Here is a 14,080-nt window from a genome sequence, read left to right on the forward strand (position 1 = left end):
TACCCTGTATGTTCACAAATATCCCTTATAACAATAATCTACAAAATAAACAATTTTAAAAAACTATACAAACTGCTTATTTTCTTAGGTGTCCATTAATTAATTAGGCTTATGACCCACTGTGAAATTATTTTTTGCATTAGCTGATATAATAGACAATAATGTATAACAAGAAAATCAAAAAGATGTGATTTCAGCCATCAAAAGCTAAAAATTAGAAATATTTTAAATTTTATATAGTCTTTTAATAACTTAGCTTGCTATTTTTACATCCTTTTAGAAACATACCAATAAATATACGTTTACCATAATTAAGTCAAGTCTGCACATGAGATTAAAACGAGTATCTGGCAATCTGAGACTTATGTGTAAAACTATGCATGGAATTGAGTTGATATTTTAGACATTGCATTAAAATATGTCAATTGAGATCAAAATAAGGAGCAAAAAATTGTACAGATGAAATGCACCAGAAGGTTTCTCATTTCATTTTATATTAAGTGACTCTAAATAATATATGCATCTAAAATAATGGGAATCCTTCAGTATTTATTTTATGATTTGAAAATGTCAGTTTCAAAAGGATAATTTTCACTAAATATAGAGAGATAAGTTTTCAAAGACTAATCATTCTACATACACACACACACACACACACACACACACACACACACAACCCAAAATTCTTTAGAGGCAAATAATCCTGCATTGCCTACTATTTTGCACTAATGTTATCTCACCCATAACAGAAAAAAAAGCTATAGCCCACATGAAAAGTGTAGAAATGAAACTCCAGGAAATGCACAAGATGTTCTTATCTAATTGCATCTTAGCTCAAACTACCACAACATTTTTAAGAGAACAACATTCCCTTTAGAATAATCCTGTGTACAGAAAGACAGTATCTATATTACATGTGTTTTAAGTTAGAAAAAAGAAAGTTGCTTCAAACATTTAAGACATAAAATTCTGCTTCCTTGTTCCTTCTTTTGAATAAAAGAAAAAGAATGATTTTCTAATGTGGCCCAATACTAATATTTAACAAATAATTGGTTTTATCGATGCTCTGTACTCCTCATTTGCACCTTAATATGGCCCAAAGTTAAGTTTTGAATACAATAGAAGAAAATATTACTATTGGTAACCATTGTAATGTATTTTATATATTTAATTTCATTATTTATTGCACTTATTACTTGCAGGTGAGTCCATTCATAAATGTAAGAGAAGAAAGAAAGATGGAAGGAAAGAAGGAAGAAAAGAAAAAAGGAGGCAACAGGGAGAGGAAACGGTGCTTTAATTAAACAAATTATTCCTTTAACACCTTTATGACATACCATGGTAGCCTATAACCACTGAAAGATGAAAATACATCATCTCTGCTCTCATGTAATTTACATTCTATAGAGAGAGTTATGGTAGCAACATAATGTAGCTACATATTAATACAAAATGTTAAACCTTCCTTATTTTGACATGATCAGGGTCAGAATGCATACCATGAAAGCTGTGGCTTAGGTATGATGTTTCATGCAGAAGTACTAACAAAAAGACAGAGAGGCAAGGAAGTACAGAGAAATCTAGAAACTACAGGCACTATCAGATGAGAAACTCTGTATTATCAGGTCATAATGTTTATTATGTAAGTGTATACCTATGTATATCAAAATCACACAGATCATAACTCTGTGTGTGTGTGTGTGCGTGTGTGTGTGTGCAGAGGGACCTGGAGTGTTGGGAAGTAATGCGGATGGCTGTAGGTAGTATAGCAGAAGGTAAGTTGTCTAAGGTGAAATAGATAGGCAAACTCATAATCAGAGTTGGTTTTGCAAGATATGTATTTCTTATTTATTTCCAGATTCAAAGCAAGCCTAAGTGTTTTAAGGTTGATGTATGCGTTCTGGAAAAATCAACACATTAACATATTTTCATGAGTCCTTAATACCTAGAGAGAGTTCAGGTATTAAGTTTTCATTGAATAATAATAACCCATAATCACCCTATGATACGGGTATCATCCTTTACCTCAATTTACAGATGAGGTTAATTTTATTATGCTTCAATTTGCTAATGTTTAATTTTATTATTTAATTTCCAAGTGCAAGTAGCAATCTGCTATGGAAAATAATTTAGGAATCCTAACCTAAATTATTATTGCTTATTGATTTACTCAGCAAATACTTACAGTCCTCTTATATTGCAGCTCTAGGCAAAAGGTAATGTGCCTGTTGTGTGCCTGGAGCTTAGAGTCTGACTCTGGGGCTTTGTACTCAATACAGTTCTATATAATTTTTATAAATAAGAGAGCAGTTCTACAATCACTGGGAAGATGTCAGTTTTTCTAAATTTATTCTATTTAGACGTTTACATTTTATTCTTTGCATCTCCAAATGGCATTTGGGCAAATAAAAAAAAAAAGAAGTCTCTAGCATTTATAAAGGTATATGCACAAAAATCTTAGATGCAGGCTCAAAGATACTGTCAAATATAAGAAAACGAAACACTGAAACATCTGTGAATATCTGAAGTACATTTTTAAAACACAGAACTAAACCTTATTTCTTTCCTCTTCTAAATGTGCTGGTCTTCAAAACTTTCAAAACTATTAATGACTTTTCAAAGCTTCCCACAAAATTGTTTTGTCAGTATCCATTCATGAGGAACGACCTATATCCCTTGATAGAATCTAATTTATGCTTCTTGCTGGGTTTTCTTTGAACATTCCTGGATTTAATTATCTGGAATAAACTGTTCCTCTTGACAAGAAATACTATTTCTTGGTTTAATTCCATGTCTATAGAAATTTAGAATCAGCAGCCAATAGAAATGGGGATAAATCTTTACAGATTAAACACACCAAGAAAATAAATGTTCATGGAACATGGTGAAAAGGGCCATTTCCTTAGTTTTCATCAGTGATTAGATGCCAAAAACACATAAGAAAGAAAAAAAATCAAATGTAATGGTCAACTTCTCTTTGAATGTGTGATTAATAATGCCAGTCAATTGAATCTTATAAGCAGTTCAGAATGTTGTTAATTACAGTTTAGGGGAAAGCAAATTCAATATCAAACACTTTTAAGCAAAAGTAAATGGGACTTTATGGCACTGGCAACTGTAATGTGTTTTGAGCAGTACTGAGCTACTTCATACATTAGCATAGTTGTTTATGGACTTGGTGATATGATATTTAAAACATACTCTAATGTGGGTATTAAATTAGATCAGAAACTGTGCCTACCAGTTTCAGGGTGGGAAGCCATATGTGCTATAAAGATAAAAGGATTTAGACAGTTGAAAAAGCAGTGAGTAGAGTTTAAAATCCCTACAATGAGGAAGTTGAGAGAATCTGCTATCTGGGGGGAGCAGGTAATCTCTCACCAAGCAGAGTTCTTGCAAAATGCATAGATGGCAAATTTGCCTTTAACAGATGTTCTCCACTCCCACCATTTTCCAAACTTGAGTACTTTTCATAGATTTTGGCCCTAGAACTACTATGTCCCTAATATTCAACTGCTTACTCTCTAAGATAGTTCACCTTGCAGGTGAAGAGACAATTTGCCATCAGTATTGTCTGACTTATGTTCTGTTGCACTAGTGGCTGAGGAAGTGAGAAGGCACAAGAAGGTCAGTTGATACTAAGGAATGCCACTTGCAAACAAGTTTCCAATTGTCCCAACAATTAGTTATTTTGATTGATTAACTTTCCTTTTATATTGCAAACATTCCCTGAGAACATGCAATCAGTCATTCCTAACAAGAAATTATAGCAATCTTGAGCAGTACTGTGCTCTTATTAACGGGAATGAGCCTTTCTCTCATCTCCACCCAAAGGAAATAGAAAGTAGAAAGAGTCATTTAAGATCATATGCCATTTTAGGAAAGCAGAGCTCTAGAAGTGACGTCTAAACAGAGTGTTTAAAAATCTATAGGGCACCTTGAGGGATTAGGTTAAGAGTGAGATTTAGAAGAGTAAGTAGAATGACAAAAGCAACAGCTGCCATGCAATTTTAACTCAGATTTTGATGGGAGTCATACTATCTACCTCTACCTACCCGGGATAGAAAAACAAATGGCATGTTAGATTATCTCTTGCAAGGAGGCTGGGAGGAGGCACACCCACCAGAAGTCAAAAGGAGACCTTGAGATTACCATTTTCTATGTCAACTTCTTGTCTTATCTTGATGATCCTGTCCTATATTCTCTCTCTCTTTTTTTTTTTCTTTTCTTTTTTTTTTGAGATGGAGTTTTGCTCTTGTTGCCCAGGCTGGAGTGCAATGGCACGATCTTGTCTCACTGGAGACAATGTTACTCCTCCCGGGTTCAAGTGATTCTCCTACCTCAGCCTCCCAAGTAGCTGGAATTACAGATGTCCTATATTCTTGATGATGATATCCTATATTCTTCAAAGAATGCTTCTTTGAAGCTCACCTGATAAATCCCTGTTTTTGCTCTTATGCTAGCTTTTGAGGCAGCATGGCATAGCAGAAAATCTTGAAATAATACAGACAGGTAAAAGTTCTAGCTCAACAACTAACTGGTGAAGGTCACTGAAAAAATTATATACTTTTAGCTTCAATTTATTCAACTGAAAAACTCTGAATAATATCACCTTTGCTGGGCTTTGAAGATATTACTACACGGAACACATAAATACACCAAGCAGAATTTCCGGCATTTAACAAACTTTCGGTAAATAAAGTGTTTATGTCTTCTTTTTTTACTATGAAATAATGTTAAAAGGAAAAAAAAAGTCAGTGGCTCTCCTGTTAACATTGTAGAGAGTCAACTCTCCTTTCATATATTCACTCACTCACTCATGCATATTATGTTCATGTGTAGTTAATATGAAATAAAGACAACACTAACATAATTTAGATATTTCTGCCACAACCCCACCAAAAAGGAAAAGCAAAACCAAGGATGGAAAAATACTTTTACAACAGGATTAAGTTGTCATTAAAATCTCTGTCTGGAGAATTCAAATGGGAACTCTGTGAATGACTAAAGATTCAGTAGCAACATCAGCAGATGGAAATACCTTGGGAAAGAGAGAGGCAAGGAGGGAGCCAAAAACAGGAGAAAGTCAAAGGGATGGCTAAGCAAAATCTACAGCTAATATGAAATTGTGAAGGAGAAAATATATAGATACAGAATGGATAAGGTAATACGAGTAGGGAAAGCAGATTTGAGTCTTATTAAGATACAAGAGGAAACCAAAAGAACTGGCCAACTTCTGTCTCATCTCCTGAATGGCATTTCATTCCAGCCTTCCTAATGTCAAGCTGTAGTATAGTTTTGTTCCTCCCATGAATTCTTCATGCATCTCTCTTATCAACACATGCATCCTTACACTCAATATCCAATACTTAGGATACCCAAGTGAATCTCTGTCCTGACAAACCGAAATCTCACAAATACATTATCTGAGTGGTAATTTTCTTGAAATACTTTGGTATGAAGAGTTTGAAGCACATGTGTGCAACTTATGTTTAAAAGGTGCTTAGCACTTGATTAATTAGCATTTGAAATCCCCTAGTGGGGAATCAACATTCATGTCATAGAAATCTGCACAAGATAGGTAGTTAATTACCTAGTATAAGTTAGTCATATGGTTGGATAGAAAAAGTTTGAGCCCAAAACCTCTTGTGTGATCTGTTTGGTTTCAAGCCAAATCTTTTACAGAAGTTGCCCAATATGACCAGAAGATCAGTTGGTTTTGCCTTTACATGGGAGTTTTGTAAACTACTGCTGACAGGCCAAAACTGGCCATTGTCTGTTTGTAAATAAAGTTGTATTGTAATTTGTTTACATATTGTCCGTGACTGCTTTGGGGACTTTAACAGCAGAGTTTCATAGTTATGAGGAATATCTGTGGAAAGATATTCAAGCACATAAGAGCAGGCAATATGACTGTTTTATGCTTGTTTACTAAAATGAAGTTGGATGAATTTAGAATAAGATTTTCTTATTCTCATGTCTTGGTGAGGTTGTGGGGGCAGGGACCTACAGCCTTCTTGATCTTTGTTCAGTTCTTAGTTGTAACACAAATCTCAAAAGAGTGCTATGTTGGAGGTTTTTCTTCCAGGAAGGAAGGAGGGAAGGAAGGAAGGAAGGAAGGAAGGAAGGAAGGAAGGAAGGAAGGAAGTGAGGGAGGGAGGGAAGGCAGGAAGAGAAGGGAAGGAAGGGGCAGAGAGAGGACAGAGGGAGGGAGGTAAGACAGTGGGAGGGAAGGAAGGGAAGAGGGAGGGGAGAGAGAGTAATAAAGAGAGAGAATGTGTATGAGAGAGAGAGAGAGAGAGAGAGGGAAAGAGAGAGAGAAAGGCCAACCGTGATACTGGAAACTGATCTGACTTCACAGCTCAGGCCCAATGTAATTTTATAATTCTTGGGTTCACAGATAAGCCATAATGTTCTCCTGTCGGATATTAACAATCTTAAAGAACATTCATTTCAGACAACGTCATTGTATAAACTTCAAAATACCAAAGAATACTCAATACACAGTGAATGAGTGGTACCTCTTAACTAATTACAGCTTTGTGGTTGCCCTAGGCTGTTCTTCCTACAGACAAGATGTATTGAGATAGCTAGTCATAGAATTGCCACAAAAATTCTACCAGCACCCAACCCAAACCAAACCTCTACTTCCTCAGACTTTCCCTAAGATTCCTCCAACCAAGCCCAAATCCTGTGTCAGGTTCTTTGTCACCTGCTCCTACTGAGATGCCCCACAGTTCCCCACCGTATGCATTCTCTCTTGCTGCAGTGAGTAACGAATTCAACTTGCTCAACTCTAAGTGTCCCTGTGGCTGGATGAAGCCCACTGACATGGCCTTTCCTTTCCCAGTGCTTGTATCTACAATATAGCTGAGTGTACACAACCTCGTATCTCCATGCAGACTGCTCCGTTGTGTGAAGGACTGTATTGTCATTTTGTTTAGACAACTAAGTATGACCTTTCATTTCAGGTTCATTTTATACTTACTTTCAGGGGCAGGCTTAGTTTAGGACTTTTGCTAATATAATTGTCTACTTGAAATGCTGTGGTCAAACTAGGTTATATCATTCAGCAGAGTGTTGAGTCTGCATGAATGATGTGAAATCCACTGATAAAATTTATATTAATTACAGAAAGATAGGGATAACAAGAGAGGATTATAGAAACTTATACAAGTTATTAATTTTCTTTGTTCATAGTTCCTGAACATCAGTTGTAACACTGAAGTCTTAGAAATTAGTTTCTTTATCGTCAGGGCTTTCAAACCTAAATTGTTATGTTACATTTTTCTACTAAGATCACCAAATGTTAAATAATGGTACATCGCCTGGGTAGGCTAACTATAAACTTTTTATTGATATGAAATGTCAGTAACTTGGGTGACTATTTAGCAGAAAGGTCAGGTATTTTTCAAGGTCATGTAAAATATGGAGAATAATCCTTGGTTTGCAATGTTTGAAACTTATGAGGATAAGCACAGTATAATAATTGGTCTCAAATTTCATGGTTTATGAGAATATGTGTTGCTAATACACATGTACAAGAGCATCTAATATTAGGTCTCTCAATTTGTTACTATATATTAAAAGTTATTAAATGATGTAGGCTATATCATGAGAAAATGTGAAACAGAAAAAATGATACAGTTGATCATTGCCTGAATATGCTGGAAATCATAATCTCTGTTAACCTCCAAACAGGAAATGTACATAATAACACTGGTTCTACCGTAAGAAACTATTGCATATTTTTTCTTTAAGTTCAGTTTCTCTGCAATATTTTCCTCTTTTGTATGTTTCTCTCTTTTATATTTTTTCTTCTCTGAGAATAAGTCCACTATTGATATTCAATGTCACTGCACAGCCCCAAGGCAAATACACTGATGTCAATGGAAATCTAGATAGAACTTGCATAGTCCAGAAACATTGCCTTGACAGCTGCTTTTGCAACAGCCCTTATGTATATGGAGTGTAGCCAAAAATGTCATAGTGATGACTAGTACTGCCTTCGGTCTTGAAATTGTTCTAATCATAGGAAACGAGAAGTCTGGGAGGGATCCACACTAAAGGAGCGTAGGTATCTGAGGTGCCCACCCTCCTAAGAGTTCAATTTACATCTTGATGTCTCTGGTGAAAGTTAGAATGAAAGTAAATACAAACTACACATTGATTATTAATAATCATCAAGAAATAACATCTTTAAGTTTCACATTAAAATGTTAAATTAGATGACAATGTGATTTATAAATATATTAAAAATGAGAGCAATCATACATAGAAACCCATTGTATAATAAAAAGTCTTGTAGGTACAAACAGCCCCTGGAAATTCAGTTTAACAGTGGGAGGCTTATTAATTGAAGAATCTGTTTTTGTTCCCCTCCCTCTACTTTTGTCCAGAGGGATCCAGGGTGATGGGTTCACTTGACTGGAAGCTTATATGAGCAAACCATTTGACACAGTTAATAGTGATCTGGATAAAAACTCTAATGTCATCTAATGCAGGCAAGCAAAATGTTGGGATCAAAGGAAGTAATAACCCCCAGTTCATTCCTCCCTTGCCTGATAGTTGAATCTAGAAAAAAAACAAAACAAATGTCCTTTGAGGAATGACTATAGGAATTTGAGATGCTTATCTTGGAAGGGAAAAGACTTTATAAAGCAGAGAAAAAATGAAAAGAGAGAAAAAAATGTCCAAACAGACTTTTTTCCTTTGCTATTAAATTGCTTATCAAATTGGACCGAACTCTGGCAGGTGCCCAGAAAGGTCATATTGGTTGTTAAAAAATGAAAGTTAAATTTATTCCAGGACCTCTGTCTCCAGTTTCAATGTTCTTTCCATGATCATTTTTAAGAGGTCATGAATTTGGTGACTTTGGAATCAAACAATACTAAATTGAAATATCTGCTTCCTTCCTTTCAACGGGAGGTAATTTTTCTTTTAATGAGGGAGAGCCATGTGGCGAAATTCATCCTTTGAAAAGAGGAATCTAGTGTCATGATGGAAGATGTGTCATAGCCAAAAGAGAAGAGAATCATTCTAAATATACATTCTAGGAATGACTGGATTTTCATGCTGTGCTATACTGGGTTTCTGTAAAACTTTCCTTCATCATTTTTACTTGGGGAAATACAGTCCATTTTTATAAGGCCCTCTACAGATGTCAAGTTATTTGGCAAGATGGTAAGTCCATATCACCTCAAAGTAGAAGTAATATATATTTGTATTAAGTTCCCAGAACAGAAATGACATCTCATTATGATATAGGTATTTATGTCAAACACAGCACATGATATGTTATGGATACTTAATAATAAACATCCATTGTTGGGATAAACTACCCAGATTACAATGGTGACATGGGAAGAACAGAATAAGATATTTGACCTACTAGGCTATGAGAAAGTAAATTATCGGTGGAAACTTCCTTTTTACAGTTCTTCCCTAATGTATTTATGGGGTTATGTTCTTTATCTGTTTCAACCATTTTTCAACAAATAAGCTTTTTAAATGTCATGAAAATAAAATTGATAATAAAATAGCGAAATTTTACTTAGCTTATTGATTTTAATGTTTTCTGAAAATCTATGGGAAATAATATACTTAACTTTAATAGTTCATCAGAAGACATTCATTTTAGTCCTTGTTTTGTTATTGCAAAATGAACCACATTTTAATTACATCATAGCTTCATATAATAAAATTCATTTATTAAAGTGAGACTAACGTACTGTCCACTCACTAACGACCAATAGCTCAAACACAAGAGAAGTTAAAACAAAAGGATGCTGATAGTGGAAGTTCAGATAGATCTTATTTCTGTCGTCCCTTTACCTAAGAAGTAGACTAAAAAGGATCTGGCTTTGGAATCCGATCAGTCTGAACATGGTTCTGGGTTCTGCTAACTGACGGGCTCTGTGGCTTGAGGAAAGTTACCTTGAAACTTCAGATTTGTTCTGTTTACAGCTGTTAAATGGGAATAATGATAATGTTTATTTCACAGCATTTTTGCTACAATCAACACTTTTATTCTTCCAAGCCCAGAGGAAGTGTCATTAAACTGTCATTGTATTTTTTTCCCTGTTTCAGATGAAAATATTCACTTTCCACTTCTGCTATATTATATAAATATCTACTTTACTCGACAGAACCAAAAGCTCCCTAAAAACAACCAAGGCTCATTCTTTATATAGCCTCTACAGCCTTTAGCACAACGCACAAGACAGTTGACTGAGAAATATTTGATCATTGAATTAATGAGATTACAAGTTTACACTTTTTCAAGTATAGTATTTTTTCACCACCTTCAGAAATGGATAAGCAAAGGTAGTTTAGGGACTTAACAATGAATATTAATGAGTAGACCGCCCAGATAGCAATCACGATGCAGGAATAGCAGACTACAGTACTTGGCCTACCTGGATCTATAAGAATATAAACAAGACATATTTCTTTGAACAAAGTGATCTAAATAATTTTTCTGCAAATGATTTTATTTCTTAGATAATGCTTACTCTGTACCAGGCAGTGTTTGTAGTAACTTAAAATTTTTTACTCATTTAATAATCATAACTCTATGAGGTACAGTTGTTACTATAACTTCTTTTCTATAAGTGAGAAAACTGAAACATAGCTGTTCCATAAAGAACATGCCCAAGACCACAGAGCTTATAAATTTCAGAGCCAGAATTTGAAACTAGGCAGAGAATCTTCAGTTTCTGCTTTCCTAACTATCATATCATGATGTAGAATTTCAAAACATGTGTCATCACTACTCTCTTGAAATACAGAACGCAATTATTCTGACATTTGTAACAAATATATTGAGGTTACAGTAAGAACCACTGCTAGAAAATTTACTTTTTCTTATACTAGTGACAACAGATCATACTTTTCCACAAATCTTATCCCCAGAACATATCTGTTCCTTTTCCTCCTAGGTGCTTAAACAATTCGTATAACATTTCACCATAAGATAGATGTTAGGAATTGTTCAGAGTCATTTAGAACTGTTTGATGGTGAGTGCATGCTATCTGAGATTGCTCCTGCAATAAATTGCCTAAAGTTATTGAATTTATTTCAAGTTATCATATATGAAGTAAACACCATTATTGACATGGAAGATATTTCATTTCCTCATGTTTCATTTACTTCCCACATACTAGGGAGCTAAAATGGACTATCATGATAGAATTCTGGTACACATTGTTTCAAAACATCATTTATTTATAATCTAAATAAAAGCCTTCTGCTTTTAGCTATCAGAATTGTGCTTAATAAAATCAATGATGTAGGTATAGATTTTTTTTAGCTGTTGTTTTTATGGAACCAGAAAAAGGTGGTAGTAGATAAGCAAATGCTGATAACATATACCACCAATATACTGACACTAAGAGAGTTTATGAGCTGTGTCTATCAGAAATAAGAGAAATTATTCCTGAAAAAAAATCTTAGAAACAAAAGTAAAGATGGCTCTTTTCTTAATTTTTCCACAGGATGATATATAACAAGTACTATTCTAGATGCATAGGAGAAAAGTTAACATATAATAGATGCCTTCTATAACATGGATTTCTGGTGACATAGAAATTTGTTGTAACATAAACTTCTGGGCTCAACCTTCAGAGGTGCAGTAAGCTGGTCTTGGGTTAAACCTCAGAATTTGCGTTTCTGATAAGGTTTCAAATGATGCTGATGCCATTGTGGTCTCGTACCACACTGAGAATCACTGCATTAGGGTTTTAATCTTTTCTCAGAAACCTGATGTGCAAGGCCACCAGTCTTGAGTTACTTTCTGTTTCCAAACATGGAGAAAGTGTAGGTTGTCTTGCAAATAACACCTATGAAAAATGAATCAAGTTTTTCTGTTTGTCTTTTTTCAGATGGAATCTCACTTGGTCACCAGGCTGGAGTGCTATGGCACGATCCTGGTTCACTACAACCACTGCCTCCCAGGTTAGAGCAATTCTCCTGCCTCAGCCTCCCGAGTAGCCGAGACTACAGGTGTGTGCCACCATGCCCAGCTAACTTTTGTATTTTTAGTAGCGATGGGGTTTCACCTCCTTGGCCGGGATAGTCTCCATCTCTTGACTTTGTTATCCGCCCTCCTGGGCCTCCCAAAGTGCTGGGATTACAGGCGTGAGCCACCACGCCTGGCTGCTCATTTTTAAGGTCAATGCAAGTATTAAAACTGTTTACAGTTAAAAAAAATCCCTCTTATAGTAGCCAGTACCTACATTCGATGATGAATCCTACCTTGTAATTGTACTAAACAATTTGCAAATACTTGGTTTATTTTTAGCCATTCACATATGTTCCCATACAATAAAGAACTAATCAATCATTCTTCATTGTAGATGTGGTTATTGCATATGTCAAAAACCAAGCTTATTTGTTATGTGCATAATTCATCAATTCATTAGGTCAGCATATACATATTGAAACTGCACTTAGTAATGAGGTGCTGGTATTCTATAAATGAAAAACAATAGACAAATCTGATATGCAACTTACAATAAAGATTAAAAATAAGTTTACATATATGTGTGTACATATATATAAATACATGTATTTATACATGCCATTTGAGATAATATAACTGTTAATAAAAAAAAAAAAACAACAACCGACCAAACAAACAAAAACTGCAAGAAAATACAGAAGACTAAGAATGTCTAGGATGCAGCAATTTCACATAGTATGTCCAGAGATGGCTTCCCAGAGGAAGTGGCATGAGTTAAGATATTCTATCTTACTCTTTAAATTTAATTTTCTAATTTTTTCTCTGAATTTTAAAAATATCAGTTTTTGCTTTGTTTGTTTTCTAATTCTTTTAGCCCGTGCACTGATATGACAGTTAATACACTCTTTATTCTGTGATTGGTTACTTTTGAAAATTTATATGGCTTTTATACAAAATCTAAAGTTAAGGCCTTGACAGCTTCAGCCCAAAATAAACACATCCAGTATATCGGGGAATTTTTAACCCCAAAAATTAGCCTTTAAAAAGAAGATATGTTTTAAATTTATGTTAATTTTATGGGAAGTCTAATTTATGTATGTCATATTTCCCCCTTTAGATGTACAGTGAGTTGTATCAAATATATATAGTCATGTAAATATCACCACAAACAAGACATAGAACAGTTCCATCACCTGAGAAAGTTCTTTCTTATCCCTTTATAGTAAATCCTCTATCTTCAGGCCTTTGTGAAAACTGATCTGCTTTCTTCCCCCGGAGATTTGTATTTTTCAAATGTCATACAAATGGAATAATGGAGTACATAGCTTTTCAATCCTTGCTCTTTCCCGTAGTATGAATTAATCCACATTGTGGTAATGTTCGGTAGTCTGGGTTGTTTTTGATTGCTGAGTAATATTCTAATGTCTGTATGTACAACAATTTGGGTATCCTTTCAGCAGCTGCACATTTGGGTAGTTTTCACTATGGAGTAATTATGAACAAAAGTGCTATGTATATTTATAACAAGTTTTGTGTGGACATATGTTTTTATTTCTTATGCATAAATACTTAGGAGTAGGACTGCTGAGTCATACGGTATGTGTAGGTTTAACTGTAAGAAACTGCCAAATTGCTTTCCAAATTGGTTGTACCATTTTACATTCCCAGGGGCAATGTGTAAAAATTACAATTGCTCTGCATCCTTATCAGCACTTGGCATTGTCTTTTTTTTCTTTTCACCCCTTTTTTTTTGGGTCATTATAATAATGTATAGTGGTATTTCATTTTGGTTTTAATTTGCATTTACACAATGACTAATGATGATGATCAACTTTTCATGTGCTGATTGGATATTTTTATGCCCTCTTTGGTGAAGTCTCTAAATATTTTTAGCATGCAATATTTTTAATTTCTGAGGCAACAGTAGTAGATATGGATTTTTTTTTTTTTTTTTTTTGAGACAGAGTTTTGCTTTTGTTGCCTAGGCTGGATTGCAATGGCACGATCTTGGCTCACCACAACCTCCACCTCCCAGGTTCAAGTGATTCTCCTGCCTCAGCCTCCCGAGTAGCTGGGATTACAGGCATGCACCACCATGCCCGGCTAATTTTGTATTT

At 34.8% G+C, this 14,080-nt stretch overlaps 1 protein-coding gene across 5 annotated transcripts in view; it reads right to left on the reverse strand.

Moving 5' to 3' along the window:
* The window catches only part of SPOCK3 (SPARC (osteonectin), cwcv and kazal like domains proteoglycan 3), a 481,221-nt gene that overhangs the window by 300,437 nt on the left and 166,704 nt on the right, over positions 1–14,080 (reverse strand). Inside the window, exon 3 of one of the 5 annotated variants that reach the window (XM_055276337.2) lies at positions 6,643–6,651. The exons of the other annotated variants lie outside the window; for them this stretch is intronic. Within the exon in view, the coding sequence (XP_055132312.1) occupies positions 6,643–6,651 (9 nt within the window). The remainder of the gene's footprint in view (positions 1–6,642; positions 6,652–14,080) is intronic. 5 annotated transcript variants of the gene reach the window in all.

This window comes from Symphalangus syndactylus, chromosome 4 (assembly GCF_028878055.3).
Source record: "Symphalangus syndactylus isolate Jambi chromosome 4, NHGRI_mSymSyn1-v2.1_pri, whole genome shotgun sequence".
NCBI classification, from domain to species: domain Eukaryota; kingdom Metazoa; phylum Chordata; class Mammalia; order Primates; family Hylobatidae; genus Symphalangus; species Symphalangus syndactylus.